This window comes from Myotis nattereri (genome assembly GCF_964212035.1).
Source record: "Myotis nattereri genome assembly, chromosome: 8".
NCBI classification, from domain to species: Eukaryota; Metazoa; Chordata; class Mammalia; order Chiroptera; family Vespertilionidae; genus Myotis; species Myotis nattereri.
The window spans coordinates 32,943,768-32,959,559 of NC_138083.1; the positions used below are offsets into that span (position 1 = coordinate 32,943,768).

At 54.5% G+C, this 15,792-nt stretch overlaps 1 protein-coding gene across 1 annotated transcript; it reads left to right on the plus strand.

Moving 5' to 3' along the window:
- Positions 1 to 2,908: 2,908 nt before the first annotated feature.
- SCRT2 (scratch family transcriptional repressor 2) lies at positions 2,909 to 15,375 on the plus strand (the record flags this gene model as incomplete). Its single annotated transcript, XM_081096423.1, has 2 exons — positions 2,909 to 3,041; positions 14,582 to 15,375. 2 exons carry the CDS (start codon positions 2,909 to 2,911, stop codon positions 15,373 to 15,375), a joined length of 927 nt encoding a protein of 308 aa, XP_080952549.1.
- Positions 15,376 to 15,792: the final 417 nt, after the last annotated feature.

The following is a 15,792-nucleotide window of genomic DNA, read 5'->3' on the forward strand; positions in this document are numbered from 1 at the left end:
GACCCACAGTGTCTCGTGAAACTCTCTGAGCTCTGTTTTACCATCTCTTTGTAGGAGCTTGGAAAGATAAAACCATCAGGCAGGTGAGCTCATGGGCACCCGCTTCCCTTATCCACCTCACTGGACTAGGCACCCCTAGAGGGCAGAGACCCCAGAACCCAAACTCCAAAATATGAATAACTATCAACAACTTCCTCCATGGCCCAAGCTCATTCCTGCCTCAGAGCCTTTGAATTCCTGAAGCCTCGGCCTGGAGCACTCTTTCCTCAGATCCTCCCAGGGCCGGCCCCATCTCATCACTCAAGTGTGGGCTCAGATGTCACCTCTTCCAGGAGACCCTGGTCACCCTGTCTAAAGGTACCATCGCTTTCCATTACCTGCCCCGTTTTATATTCCTCACAGCACTAAACAATTATCTGAAAGGATATTGTTAACTTCAGTGTTTCCTTGTTCAGTGTCCATCCACAGTCCCTTGAACGTCACCTCCAAGACAGCAGGGACAAGGACTGGCTAGGTCACCACTTATTCCACAGAACCCCACAAACGTGTGATAAATGGACCCTGGGTGCTCCAGGCACAACTGTATGCATAAAACCCACATGTATTGGGCACCTACTATACGCCAGTCACCATGCTAACCAACGTTTTGCAATGCTCCCAACAACCCCTCAGAGAGCAACAATTATGACTAGCATGTTATAAATGGGGAAACTGAGGCACGGATCAGTTGAATAATTTGCCCAAGGTCCCATGGCTAGTATGTAGAGGGGGGAAAGTGTGATGAGCCAAACATGGGGCCGAGTCCCTGTCCTCACGAAGCCCAGGGGCTAATGGGCAAGCGGGCCTAGTCCACAATGGGGAAGTCAGGGTCTTTCCTGGAGGAGGCGATGCCTCAGCTAAGTCCTGCGGACTAGTAGGGGTGTGCTAGCGGAAGTGGAGGGAAGGGCAATCTGCACAGAATGGAGGCCAAGAGGCAAACGAGGGAGGAGCAAGCCGGAGGGACTAGAGGAGGCCTGTGTGGCTGGAGTGGGGAACATGGGGTGTGCCCTGAGTCACAGGGTGTGGTCACCTCAACCCTCACTGACTGACGTTGAAAAAGTCCCAGAGGACGAAATAAGAGGCAAGATGACTGGGAAGATGGGCAGGGTGCCCCAGATCACAAGGGGCCTTGGCAAGATCGGGGACTAACATTTTATTCTGAGGTTTCTAAGCCACACCTCAAAGACTGTGTGAGTCCCTAACTCAGTGATGCCCAAAGACCACAGGGGGCTCCAGAAATTTCTGCTGACTCACTGTGGGACCTTGGGCATCTCCAGGCCCTCTCGGGGTCTGAGTCTCCCAACTGGTATTGGATGACCCAGTCCCTGCTCCCTCAGCCTTGCATCCCATAAACAGAATACTGTTGACTAATGAGATGTTGGCATTCCTAGAGTTTGATTTTGGGGCTCCTCTGCACTGGCCAGCCCACCGCTATGGCACTTTGCCAAGCAGTTTCTGGGCTGGAGGCTGAGTTCTCCGATCCCTTGGTCCTGCCACGATATGGGAGCTCCCCCAGGTTTTGGCTGGATTGGGGGGGGGGGGGGTCTGCTCAGATCCTCCCAGAGACAAAGGAGCTGACCTGTGAAGAGTTCCAGCGGGAGCCCCGCTCCCCCTCCCTTCCCCCCTCTCCCTTCCCAGTCCACGTGTCTCTATTGTCTGTTCCCAGCTTCAGGGAAAGACACAGCCTCGGATGTGTCAAAACCACCACCACCATCACCCCCCACCCCCCCACCCCCGGCAGCAGGGAAATTAATTACTGGACGATTTTCACTTCCTCTTGCAGCGCCGCCTGAGCTAGGCACCGGAACAGGACCGGCTGAGCAGGGCAGGCATCGCATGGAGGACTCGCTCCCCCCACCAGTCTGGGAGAAGAAAGTTGAACCCCAAACCCAATAGGGGGCTTCAATGGGAAGCTGAGCTGGGGTAGGGGGTCGACTTCCTTTAGTTAAAGCTGAGTGTCCACATTGGCCACTTCAGAATTGGGGGCGAAGGAGAGGACTGGAGGCAGGAGGGTCCCCGCTGGCGAGCTCACACTCTTCTTTGCACCCCTTCCCTGTGTCCCCATGTGTGTGAACTCCGCCTGCTCGGAACCGCTCTCCCTTCTCTCCCCCCTCAGCTTCTCCCTCTATCTTGCACTTTTCTTTTCCTTGCTTTGCGTCGCTGGGGGGCTTTCTTTTTGTGTGTCTGGATCTCTCGCTGCCTCCCATGGGTGTGTGAGTGTATGTTGCTACTTCTCTCTCTTTCCTCTGCTTTTCTTGTGTCTTTTTGTTCTTACCTTGGTCTCTCTGTGTCTATTTCTGCCTCTTTCAGTGTGTGTGTCTCTTTTTCTCTGCATGTCTCTTTCTGTCTTTCTCCGTGTATCTCCTCTCTCTTCTCCCCACTCCATACATACTTCTTTCTCTATCTCCGCGCCTTTCTCGCCCTCACTTACTCCCCTCCTGCCTGCCCACTGCTCCCTGCGCCTGGCCTGCCCCCACCGCCGCCGGTTCAGGGGAACGTGTGCGGAGCGATTGTCCTGGGGGACATTTGATGGATTAGAGCGCTGAACAGTTCCATTGCTAGGGGACCACCTGATCTCCTCCAGCTTGCGTCCCATATAAAGCCGGCCGCCGGAGTGCTGAGCACAGCTCCAGCACCGCCTGTCTCCGCGCCACCGCCGCCAAGCCCGAGCGGGAGCCCGAGCCGAGCCGAGCCGCGCCGCGCCGGGGCCGCCGCCACTGGGGCCGGCTCCGCGCTGCTGCCGGCCCGCCCGCCCGCTGGGAGCTGTCCAGTGCTGAAACCCTGCGCAGACAGCCAATCGCGCCCGGCTGGCCGCCTCCCCCACCCGGCCACCACGCAGGTGCCCCCGCCGAGCCCCGCCAGTCGAACCATGCCGCGTTCCTTCCTGGTAAAGAAGATCAAAGGGGACGGCTTCCAGTGCAGCGGGGTGCCGGCCCCCACTTACCACCCCTTGGAGACCGCCTACGTGCTGCCTGGAGCCCGGGGGCCGCCCGGGGACAACGGTGAGTGGGACCCGGCGGGGTTGGGGGGGGACGCGGGGGGGGGAAGGACGGTAGAGAGGAGGGGGTTCGGGCTCTCCCCAACTCGGGCTACAAGGAGGGTTGCGCGCAGAGGGGAACCCCGGGAGGAGACTTCCCGTGCGGTGTGCGCCTCTGGGGCTTCCAGAGGACCGGGGCGGGTGGGGCAGGAGCTAGGTCTGTACAAAGGGAAAGTCGCAGGGTCGGCCCATCCCCATGACACGCGCCAGACCGGACTTTGAAAGTTGTGGCCCTAGAAGGGGCGAGAGTGAGGGGTGGTGAGAGAAAGGAGAGAAAGGGACGCCCATGAAGGGCTAATGCTGGGGAGCTAATGCACAAGGCGGTCTGAGGTTCCCCTCTCCCTGGTTGAGTGAAGGAAACTGGCTGCCTGAGTGTGGTCCCCTCCGGGAAGGTAAGCTACCAGTCTCTGGGGTGATGGGGTTGGCTCCCTGGGGATAGCTGGGGGCGACCTCCTCTTCCCTTTAAACCTGCTCCCCCTGGCGATGCCAGACAAGTGTTCTCAGGCCCCTCTCTCAGCAACTCTTTTGTTACCCTCAGCCACATGCCTGCCAACGGGCAGGGCCTGTCCTGGGGACTGCAAAAAAGAGGGGATTTCTAGGAGGGGTTCCCCCAAAGTGGCTCCTGGGCCCCTGGGCAGCACTCCCTCCCCACTCCAGCTCCTCACCCTCCTCCAGAGGCAGCCCTGCTGCTCCTTGTAAGTCCCCCACCCCCAACACAGTCCATCTCTTCTCAGAGCAAGTTCCTGCAGGAACAAGGGTTTGGGGGACAAGAGAGGTCATTCAGGCTCAGAAGAGGGTGATCTCTGAAGGCTGTGGGGAAGAACCAGAGACTGCTTCTGTGGCCCCTATCCCCAATCAAGGGGATCACAAAACCGGTCTCTGCTGATGGCTCCACCAGGGCAGGTGTCTGAAGAAGAGGCAATCAGAAATCTGGCAATCAGAAATCTGACATCACATGTGGCATGAGCTTTGGTGTATCTGTGTGTGTGTGTGTGTGTGTGAGAGAGAGAGAGAGAGAGAGAGAGAGAGAGAGAGAGAGAGAGAGAAGAAAGGGCTGAGGATAAGGGGGGAAGCTGGTCCGGCAAAAGCAGGAGCCCAGGAGGGTGGGAGCTCCTGCTTTGGGGATTTCCAAGCACTTCACCCACATTCCATCACTATGCCAAGCCAGGTAGCAAGAGGGCGCTGGGTAAAGGGCTCTGTGACCTCATCAAGGTCAAAGAAATTAGGGAGTGTTCAGGAATATAGCGACAGTCCCTCAGCCCCTGGCCTCACTTAGACTGCCAAGAGAACCAACCCCCTTTCTTATTGCCCACATACTCCTTATTATACTGTCTTCTTTTCTTGACCCCAGGGCCTCTTGGGGTCCAGGACAGAAGCCAAGAGATGTGGCTGGGCTTGGCTGAGTGCTGGCAGGACAGAGGGTGGACCTGGGGCCATGCCAGGGCTAGGGAGTGTGTGTGCTGGGAGCTAGGTAGAAACTGAAATGTCTGCAAGACTGCAAGGTGGATCCCATGGGGGACTGACAAAAGCCCTGGGCTCCCATGGGAGGTGCCCTTGGTTCTGTCTCCAGGCCAGGCGAGGAAACCCAAAGAAGCCCAGAGAATTTCTCACGCACAGCCAAAACTGCAAGGTTGTTCCTCAGGAGGGAGGCAGGAGTGCCTTGCCTTGAATTCAGTCCTAAAGAGCTTACAATGAGCCCCTGAGTGAGTGGTGGAGAGCAGGATCAGGGCAAAGCCATCAGCAGCGGTGTTCCTGTGGCGGTTCTAGAACCACCTCTATCTTTGGCCCTTTCCCCAAAGGGCTCCAGACCACCTCCCTGGCCTGCAGGGAATCCCAAAACTGTCCTGATAGCCTGATACCTGGCCTGGAACTCTGGGAGGCCTGAGCTCTACTTCTCTGACTTGCTGTGTGACCTTGGGCAAGTGCCTTCCCTTCTCTGGTCCTCCATCTCCCCAGCAGTAAAAGAGTTTAGATAGCATGAACTAAGTATCCTTCCAAATTTGACAAGCTCAGCTTCTATGAAGGTCAAGTGTGGGAGGCACTGGAGACGCCGGGGTGAGGGTCTAACAGAATGCAGGGGGCCACTGTCAGGGATTGTATAAGGCTCTGTTTACCATCTGACGCCTGGCTGAGGGTGGCAGAGTTTTTGAGACCCGGCATTTTTCTTGGCCTCAGTCTCTGCAGCCTGCCCCATGGTGAGGACAGGCACCCTGGCCTGGCTGCCTTGGCAGTATCTGTATAGACAGTTGGTACCAGAGACCAGGGGGTAACCCCTCAAGCTGGTGCAGCCAAGGAAACACAGGGTCTACCTTATCCTGTTTTGAGGGGCCTCTCCCATCCCTGGGGTGTGGCCAGATGAGGCAGTTAGGGTTCTCTCACTCCACAGCTGGGGGTCCTTGGAGAGCCTGCCAGCTCCTAGTGGTCCGTTGTCTCAGCTCTGCCGGAAATAACCTTGCTGAGCGTTTGAGGGAAGTGTGAAAAATTGCTGAGCTGACGTTTTTCTCTCCCAGCGTGTGTAAGTGTGCTGGGTAAACAAGGAGAAAGAGAGGAGGGGGGGAGGTGAGGAGAATGAAGGAGGAAAGGAGGGAGGGAAAAGAAGGGGGGGAGAGAGAGGGAGGGAGGGAGGGAGGGAGGGAGGGGAGGGCCTGGGGCTGGAGATAGTTCCAGTTATAAGAAAGATCCTCTTACAAGCCATTCTTACAGCAAGGGCTGCAGGGTCAGGAGGAGGATGGTGGGAGGGGAATGGGGGGGAGGGGGCACTGAGGGAGGGAATGGCTATGAATGTGGAAGTCAAGGGAACCACAGCTCCTAACTGATGAAGATGCAAGACCCCAAATGAAAAAGGTGTACCCCCAGCGCCAGGAATGCCTGGGAGTGCTGGAGAATTCCTGGAGGACACACACACACACACACACACACACACACAACAATGCTCTTTTTTTGCCTTCCTGCTCCCTTCCTTTTCCGCTTCCATGGGCTAGACATAGGGTGCAGCAGGTGTCTGGTCTCCAGGCTCCCCCCAAACCACAGAACCCATAAATAGGGGAGAGGCAGCCCCCAAATGAAGAAAGCTCCAGGTTCCTCCGCAGAGCTCCCCGAAGAAGGAAGACCAGTTCTAATTTCATCATCCTCTCCAATATAATGCCTCTTTCCTCCTGCTCCTCTTGCTTCTCCACCGTTTTCTGCCTCTTTGGAGCCTTCCCTTCCCTTCCTCTCCCCTGGGTAATTCTGAGCACAGATTCATTCTGTGGGTGAGATGCCAACTCACATCCTCCTAACCCTCTCAGTACCTGTCCCTCCAGCTCCATCAAGCGCACTCCTTCACAGGCCCGGGCTCCTCTCCTGGGGGATGCTGGGGAGTCTCACCATCCCAGAAGAGACTGCTGCCTACCCTTTTGCACAGCAGCGGTCTCTGCGGACCCCAACTGAGTGTCTACCTTCCTTGGGCCTTAATTCTGCACTCCAGCTGGGCCCCAGGTCCCGTTTCCTCTGCACCCTGTCCTGGCCTTGCCGCCCCCCTCACCCCACCACACACACACACACACACTCCTTCAGAGTGCATCCGACCCAGGCAGATGAGGGATCAATGCCAATCCAATAACACAGCTGTCTGCCCTCTACAGCTACATTAAGCCTCCCCTGCTAGCAGGCTGAGGAAGCACTCCTACTTCTGTCCATGGGCTTATCTAGTTGACCGCATTACAACAGTGCCCACTTCCTCTCACTCCCTCTGATGGCGCCGGGAAGTCGCTCCAGGCAAGGCCTGGGAGCCCGGCTGAAAGGCCCCAACATGTACACCCCACACCTCAGAAAGTTCATCTGGGGAGCAGGGATACAAAAGAGCTGCCCCAATATTTTGGCAGAGGGAGCCCAGAAAAGGTTGAGGAGGTGCCCAATGACACAGAGCAGACCCATCTGGGTGTTCTTTAACCATGACTTTCCCAGGCATCTTAGTCTTGGTCCAGGTCCAAGAACCAGTCCAATGTCGAAGTCCAGATCTGAGGTCCAGATCCAATGTCCATATTCAACCTTAGGTCTAGGACTAGGCTCAAGGTCTAGGTCCAAGGTCAATGTCTAAGGTTAGAGGTCCAGTCCAAATCCATGTCCAAGTTCAAGTTTCAATGTCCAGGATCAGATCCAGGTCAATGTTCAGGGTCCAGAATCAAAATACAGGTCCAATTTTTAGCCCAAGGTCATGTCCAGGACCATTCTCAAGGCTAGCTAGGTTCAAGTCTTAGACCCATCATTAGCTTTTTCTGTGGCTTTGGACTAATCTTCCCTACCCCAGCCTCAGTTTCCCTCTCATGAAATCAAGCAGTTGAATTTGATTTGTCTCAGCTCTGACTTTCTGAGGATCCAGAAATCTGGTTTTCCTAAGAAATAGTCCGTGGGAGTGTGGAATAACAGGGCCCATGTGGGATATGAAATCTGGGGCTCATGGTTCCCCCTAAAGCAGTGGTTCTCAACCTTCCTAATGCCGCGACCCTTTAATACAGTTCCTCATCTTGTGGTGACCCCCAATTTCATTGTTACAAGTTGAACATAATTAAAGCATAGTGATTAATCACAAAAACAATATGTAATTATATATGTGTTTTCCAATGGTCTTAGGCGACCCCTGTGAAAGGGTCGTTCGACCCCCAAAAGGGTCGTGACCCACAGGTTGAGAACCACTGCCCTAAAGCCTAGGGCCAATAAGGGGTACATGAGGGGTCCATGCTGAGGCTCCCCTCTTGGAACAGTCTGTGGTTCCTGAGGGAGGGCAGGATAGTATACCAAGTCCCTATGTCAGCACAGCAATTTATACAGGGTGTCCTCAAAAAATGTATACACACTCTAACAGCTGATAGTTCAATTGAAAATGAAATTCCTTTTTATAAGCACTGCCTTTATAATTATTCAAAGTGTGTGTATACATTTTTGGGACACCCTATCTATCCCAAAGATTCCCCATGCACACACAAACACAGCGGACAAAAGACAATGAGCACACAGGAATATTAGCTCTGACCTACAGAGGCAAACCTAGAGCTAGAAGCGCCCATGACCTGCCCAAGGTCACAAGGGCATAAATGGTGGACCCTGCCACACCTCCCTGGTGGATGCTTCATCCACATTCCAGGGGCCCCACAGCCGGAAGGCCTCTCGGGGGCATGGTGAGACCGTGCTGAGAGAGATGATGCCCCCAGAACTCCTGGCCTCCTTCCCAGCTGTGGTCCCTCCTGGAGTGTCTACTGCCAGCCTTTGGGCAGGAAGGGAGGTTGGAATGGGCTCTCTGATTACACCCTTCTGGGCAGAGAGAGGGTAGGGCAGGAAGCAGGAGGCCTGGAGGGAGGGCACACATTGTGCAAGACACCTGTTCTCCAGACGGAGGCCCAGAAATGGCCTATCGGAGATTCCCTGAAGGAGCAGGAGGCTTCTCCACCAACCAGTACTGGGCAATTCAAGACCCTCAGCCACCCACTTCTATCTCCAGACCCCTTGAAAAATCTTTCCTATTGATTCCTACAGAGCTGTGGCCCTCCCTGTGGGCCACAGGAACTGGGTCACAGTAAGGAAAAAACAGAATATGGGGGATTTTGGGAGATGGAGTTGGTGGGAAGGGGCCCTGGAATCCTCTAGAAACTCCCTGGGTCTGGGTCAGGGGTCAGGGGTCAGGAGTCAGGAGCACCAGGCCCTACAGCCCTGGTCACAGTGGGCCAGACCTCACTCTGCCTCTGCTCATCTGGACTCAGAGACCCTTCCCCAATGGGCAGGTGTACCGGCTGCCAGGCCCTTGGAGGACATGGGTGTTGTATCTGGTCCAGTGCCCAGGGAACCGCTAACAAAGATGCTATAATAAGGGGAAGGGGAGGTACCAGCCCTTTGCCCAGCTCTGTGAGCAGACAGGAGAGACTATTTTTATCCCGCTTTGCTGCTGACAGACCTGGCTTTCTGCTCAGCTGGCTGGAGCTGATTCTCGAGGCCCGAGGCCCTGGCACAGCAAGAAGCAGCTCTAAATATACCCAGGCAGCAGCCCCTCCAGCCCCCTCCACCAAGCAGGGCTGGCTCTCCTCGGGAAAGCGGGCCACCTGGGAAGCTGGCCCACCACCTAGCCCTCTCTTTTTCTGCCCATCTCCAGACAGGCAAGCAGGGCTGGAAACTCCCTGGGAGAAGTTTGGGGCCCTGGGAATCTGGGAGAGACTGGGAAAAGGAGCTCTAGACCAGGAGGCAGGAGGCCAGCTTCACTCCGACTTGAATTTGCTTTGTGATCTGAGACGGGCCAAGGCCCCTCTCTGGGCCTGTTTCTGTAGAACTAGGGCACCAGAAGAAGTGACCATCATGCTCCCTAAGACACAGGCTAATTAAAGCACTGAATACAGTACCTTGAACACAGTAAGTGCTCAATAGTATTAGTCATTACTTTTATTAATTATTATTTACAAAAATTTACAAGGGGCTACAGCATTTTCTAGAACAATGGCTTCTCCTACCCCCATCACCCCAGCATCCCATCAGCCACAGGTCAACTGGTAGATATTGTTTTAAAGAATCTACCACCCCTTCTCCCCACTGATTGAAAATCTTTCCTCCCCCCAGCAGGTCTCCATGCCCACTCAGGTGTTTTGGGAAAACCACAGACTTTGAAGGGTTTCAACCCTAACACCTCCTCCAGTAACCTTGGGCAAATCCTCTCCCCTCTCTGGGCTTAATAGTGCAGTGGCCACAGGGAGGACTCAATGGGAGCTGGAATCGTAGCAGTCCTAGCCATACTTATCAGAGATTCCCCCACCCGCAGCTGGATGAGACAGTGTCTGCAGAGAATTTATTAATTCTCATAAAATTCCATTCCCACCACTCCTTTGGGTGCAGGATGTTTAAAAATGGATTCTGGACCTCCAATCTGAACTATCAAGACCCTTAGGCAGGGAAAACCAGAAGTCATTCTCAGGTGACATGCACAAGACCTCTCCACACCACCAAAGTGTTTCTGAGCCTTCCCTGCCACCCCACATGGCAGGGTGTCTCTAGTTCCAATCCCTCAAAGGGGAGAATCTGAGCCCAGCGAGGCTGCATGACATGCCCAAGGTCACAGATCTAGGGTATGAGTACACGGGCCAGGATGAACGCCAGGTCTCTTCTCCCTGGGTCCCCAGGCCCCGCTGCCTCTATAGGGACCCCAACAGGAGAGCCCTGTCTCTCCCTTTCAGCAGAGAAACCGCCAGCTCAGCCTTCTATAGTCACCTGTGGGACAGAGGAAGGCACCCCAAACCCATCCGGGCCCCCTGAACAGCGTTTAGAGCACGGCTTATAGTGTCCTAAAGAGTTCTCCAGGGTTGAGGCCCAGACAGGTGAGGTGCTTTGCCCAAGGCCACACATGTGCCCTGGGCATGTTATGTAACTACCTTGTACCTGAGACACCCATGTGTGTCTCCTCCTCTCTGGCAGATCGGAAGGATATCACCAGAAATTAAGGGATAATAATAATGAGAATAATAATAACGGTTTGAGAAGTTATTGTGTGCCAGGATTGTACTAAGGGCTTTATATGCATTAGTTCACTCAATCCTATTATGAGCTTCCTTATCCAGATGTGACATAAAAAGGTTAAATAACTTGCCAGAGATCACATAGTTAGGGAGAGGTCTGCGGATCTGAGAAGAATGAGATGGAGCTGATGGGGGTGAGGGACAGGACAATGGGCATCACTGACAGATCTATTCAGCACGATGCAGAAGATGTCTTTAGAGCATCCCAACCTTGATCCTTACAGATCAGATTCAGAGAGGTTAAACAACCTGGCCAAGGTCACAAAGCAAACCTCCTCTTACTATCTCCACCCTACCCCCACAGCCCATGCTAAACTCCATAGCTGCTGGGTGTCAGGTCTCGTCCCACAAATTCCTGTCCCAAAGGGAATTCCACATCTGTCTTTAGGCAGATGAGCAACCTTTGTTGGAGGTACCCCTATCCTCTATAATGAAAGGCTAATATGCAAATCAACCGAACAGCGGAACCACGGGTCACTATGATGCTCATTGACCACCAGGGGGCAGATGCAGGAGCTGCCCCTGGTGATCAGTGAGCTCCCACAGGGGGAGTGCCACTCAGCCAGAAGCCAGGCTCACAGCTGGAGAGCGCAGCGGCGGTAGTGGGAGCCTCTTCTGCCTCCGTGGCAGGGCTAAGGATGTCTGATGCCGGCAGTTGGACGTCCCCCGAGGGCTCCCAGACTGCAAGAGGGCGCAGGCCAGGCTGAAGGTCCCACCCCCAACAAACCCCAAGTGCACAAATTTCGTGCACCAGGCCTCTAGTTTCTATATATAAAGAGCCTCCAAGAGACAGGAGTAAGATGCTGCAGTGCTGCAGGCTGCCACCAGATGGCGATGCCTGCAGAGAGCCCAGCTTGGGTGAAAACTACTATCCATCAGTTTTCTCATCAGAACATGAGGTAGAAATCACACATCCTGGATGAGGAAACAGAGAGGAGCAGCAAGATTTATCCATGCAGATGCCAAGAAAACTGCAGCACAGAAACACCTCTGGGGAACTGTTATTATTTAACAATAATGGTCAACATGTATCGTGAGTTTACAATGTGCCAGGCACTGGGTTGGAATTCTAACTCTAAGTTACGAGCTGTGTGACCCTGGGAATGTTACTTAACTACCTGTGCCTCAGAGTCCTCATCTGTAAGATGGCAGCAACCTTAGAGTCATGAGGGTAGAATGCATTCATGTATGTAAGGCCCTTAAAATAGTGTCTGACACATAAGTACTCTAGGAGCACTGGTTATTATTTACTTTTCATTTATTGTTTACTCATGGACTGTATGAATTAGATGCCTTTATTACCCATCATTTTACAGCTAGGGAAACTGAGCACAGAGAGGTCAAGTAGTTTGTCCAAGATCACACAGCTGGGAATCGTAATGCTGAAACTCAACCCAGGCAGTCTGGCACTAAGTGTACACTTAACCAATATGCCCTCCTCCCTTCATAAGAAAACATGCAAAGCACTGGTCACATTGTCAGCAACCCCCTCCAAATAGTCTGTATTCTATCCCCATATCCAGAGAAAGGACCTAAGGCACAGAAAGATGCATGACTTACTCAAGGTAACCCAGCTAGAATCTATGCAGGGAATCAAGTCATCCCAAAACCTGGCAGACAGAACAGCCTGCAGCAGGCCCTGCTGGGCTGGCCTGGCAAACCTTTATCACCCATTCCGCAAATACTGCGTGTCCACTAGCTTTGGTCCCACTTATAGGAAGTGAACAATCCAGCCACAACCCCTTCCTCAGGGACCTCCCAAGGTATGGGAAACTGGGGAGCATGCAGTGAATTCTATTCCTTGCTCCACCCCTTAAGCAAGTACCATCACCACTCTGCACCTCAGTTTCCTTATCTGCAAAACAAGAATTTTTGTGATGATTCAATTGGTAGGTGATGGAAGTGAAGCACTTAGCCTAGATATATTAAGTGCTTAATAAATACAAGCAATTATTATTACCATCAGTAAGTACAATGGGAAAAATGCTGAAGGACAAGGGGATCTAGGAGTGCCCAACAGGTATTTAACCCAGTCTGAAACAATATTCCCTGAACATCTGGGGGCTTGATACCTGGAGTAGGAGAATCTCCAGACTGAAGGCATAAAAGAGGGGGGAATAGGATGCTGAGAGGCTATGCAAACCTCCCCCAATTAAAAAACTGCTACCACCACAGCCCTGTCTGCATCCGTCCACAGAGCCCCGCCCTACTGAGTCCACCCACACAACCCCCAATCACATCTGTGTGCAGAGGGTCATGTGCAAGCAGTTGAAGGGGACAGAGGAAACCATAAGGACACATTCTCCCTTCGGGGTTGGCAGACAGTCGGCACAGATTTCACCCTGTGACCATCCTAAATGCCAGGTGAGAGGCAAAGGGAGCTAAACTCCATTGTTCTCTGGAGTCAAAGGACAATGGAAACGTTTGGTAATTTAGTACTAGGATGACAAGTTTGTACATGTCTGCCAGAAACTCCCCTGGGAGCCCAAACCCCAGGGTCCTCGGGGAAAGTGCTAAGACCACGGTAGGCCCTGGAAGGCAGAGACAAATTGGGGTGGCCCATGCTCTTGGGACACTCCTGTGGAATCCCCTGGGAGAGCCCCAGCCTGCACACTCACCGGTCACTCAAACCCACATACACAGGATTTCCGGGACAACTCTAGAGAGGGGGGAGGAGGAGGCGGAGCTGAATTCTCACAGCGGGACATCAGATGGCCTCTAGTGGAGCAAAGTAGACTCTAGAGCAAATACAAGGAAGTCCCCTCCCTAGAGCACTTATGACAGACCATACACTTGACCCCTTAAATCCTCCAGCAACCCTGAGGTGGGGCTGGGGACTAACAGGATTGTGACTCATTCATACAACATCTACGTATCACACACCTCTTTGGAGCCAGGCACAGTCTGGGCACACAGATCCAGCCCTGGAAAGCTCATAGTCTGGTGGGGAAGGCAGACAATTAAACAGTCATCAGTGAAATCACTTTCTCAACCAAGTAAAATGCATACTTATAATAGCTAACATTTATATAGCAATTACTGTGTGCTCCCTTTCTCTCTTTCAATTTCCTTCCATGTACAATGGGGATTATAAGAGTTTCTACTTGGTAGGGTGTGTGACGATTAAATGGGTTGACATGGGTAAAGCATCAAGGCAGGACCTGGCACACAGTAAGAGCTTAATACATGTTTCTATTCATCATTTTACCCAGTACTTCCAAACCCTGGGAAGGAGTGTCCAATTATAAGCTCCACTTTGTAGATGAGGAAACAGACTCAGAGAAGCTATAGGACTGGAATGGCAAAATAATGTCAGAAGAGGGAAAGCATACACTCTTGGTTATCAGACTGCCACGGTCTGAATCTTGGCTCCATCATTTCCTAGTGGCGAGCTTGGGTGGGCAAACTTTTTGACTCGGGGGGGGGGGGGGGGGGGGCCACAATGGGTTCTTAAACTGGACCGGAGGGCCGGAACAAAAGCATGGATGGAGTGTTTGTGTGAACTAATATAATTCAAAGTAAACATCATTACATAAAAGGGTACGGTCTTTTTTTTTTTTTTTTTAGTTTTATTCATTTCAAACGGGCCGTAGTTTGCCCACGGCTGGTAGACTCTATGTGCCTCAGTTTCTCTATCTGTAAAGTGGGTGCAATAAAAAATAAGACCTTCCCTGTGTGGCTGTAAGCACTTAAGAAGCTAGTGAAAACAAAGCCAGTAGAACCGTGGGGGGCTCTGTGCTCCACGAGGGTGGGGTGGGGATTATTTTTACTGTGGCCTACACAAAAGGGTTCTGAACCTATGCAGCCTGACACCGAGGGCAAAGACGCCTGACAGCGACCACGGTCTTACCAGCCGCCACCATCTTTCCAGAGCAGTCAAGGAACGCGGAGCCGGAGAGCCTGGGCGGCGACCTGCCCCCAGGGAGAAACCCTCTTCAGCGCCTCACCTTCTCCCGCCACCTTCTCGCCCCTCCAGGTTACGCCCCGCACTGCCTTCCCCCCGCCAGCTATGATGTGGACCAGAAGCCGGGCCTGGAGCTGGCACCCGCGGAGCCTCCGTACCCGCCGGCGGCGGCGCCGGAAGAGTACAGCGACCCCGAGAGCCCGCAGTCCAGCCTGTCGGCGCGCTACTTCCGCGGGGAGGCGGCCGTGACCGACAGCTACTCCATGGACGCCTTCTTCATCTCGGACGGGCGCTCGAGGCGGCGGCGGGGCGGGGCCGGCGGGGACGCGGCGGGGCCGGGGGACACCGCGAGCGCCGGGGGGCGCGCGGGGCGCACCGGGGCGCCGGCGGGCGGCGGGCACCGGCACGCGTGCGCCGAGTGCGGCAAGACGTACGCCACGTCCTCGAACCTGAGCCGCCACAAGCAGACGCACCGCAGCCTGGACAGCCAGCAGGCGCGCAAGTGCCCGACGTGCGGCAAGGCGTACGTGTCCATGCCCGCGCTGGCCATGCACGTGCTCACGCACAACCTGCGCCACAAGTGCGGGGTGTGCGGCAAGGCCTTCTCGCGGCCCTGGCTGCTGCAGGGCCACATGCGCTCGCACACGGGCGAGAAGCCGTTCGGCTGCGCGCACTGCGGCAAGGCCTTCGCCGACCGCTCCAACCTGCGCGCGCACATGCAGACGCACTCGGCCTTCAAGCACTACCGCTGCCGCCAGTGCGACAAGAGCTTCGCGCTCAAGTCCTACCTCCACAAGCACTGCGAGGCCGCCTGCGTCAAGGGAGCCGAGCCGCCCCCGCCGCCCCCCGCCGGCCCCGCCTGCTGAGCTCCTGCCTCCTGCCCACGGCCGGAACTCGCTCTCCGCGCGCCCCGGGCCCCCCACCTGCGCCCTCTCCAACCCCCAGCTGCGTTCCCCTACCCGCGACTCTTGTGGGAACCGCGTCCCCCACCCCTCCCAGCCCGGAACTTTTCTCTCCAGCCCCAAACCCGTAACTGACTCCCGGCATTGTTTCCCCCAACGCCCACATAGTCCTTTCTGGCTTCCCAGACTCGGACCTTGACCCCCTGTCCATGCCCTCAAGGCTCCCAACTCAGGCACCAGGTCCGCGCCGCGCCTCTCCCGGGCCCCAGAGCCGGAATTTTCTCCCACCCGGACCCCAGACCCTGCACCTTTCCTCTTCTGACGTTCAGATCTTTCCTGTCGTTGCTCAGCAAAGTCCCTGTGACCATTCCTCTATTGGAG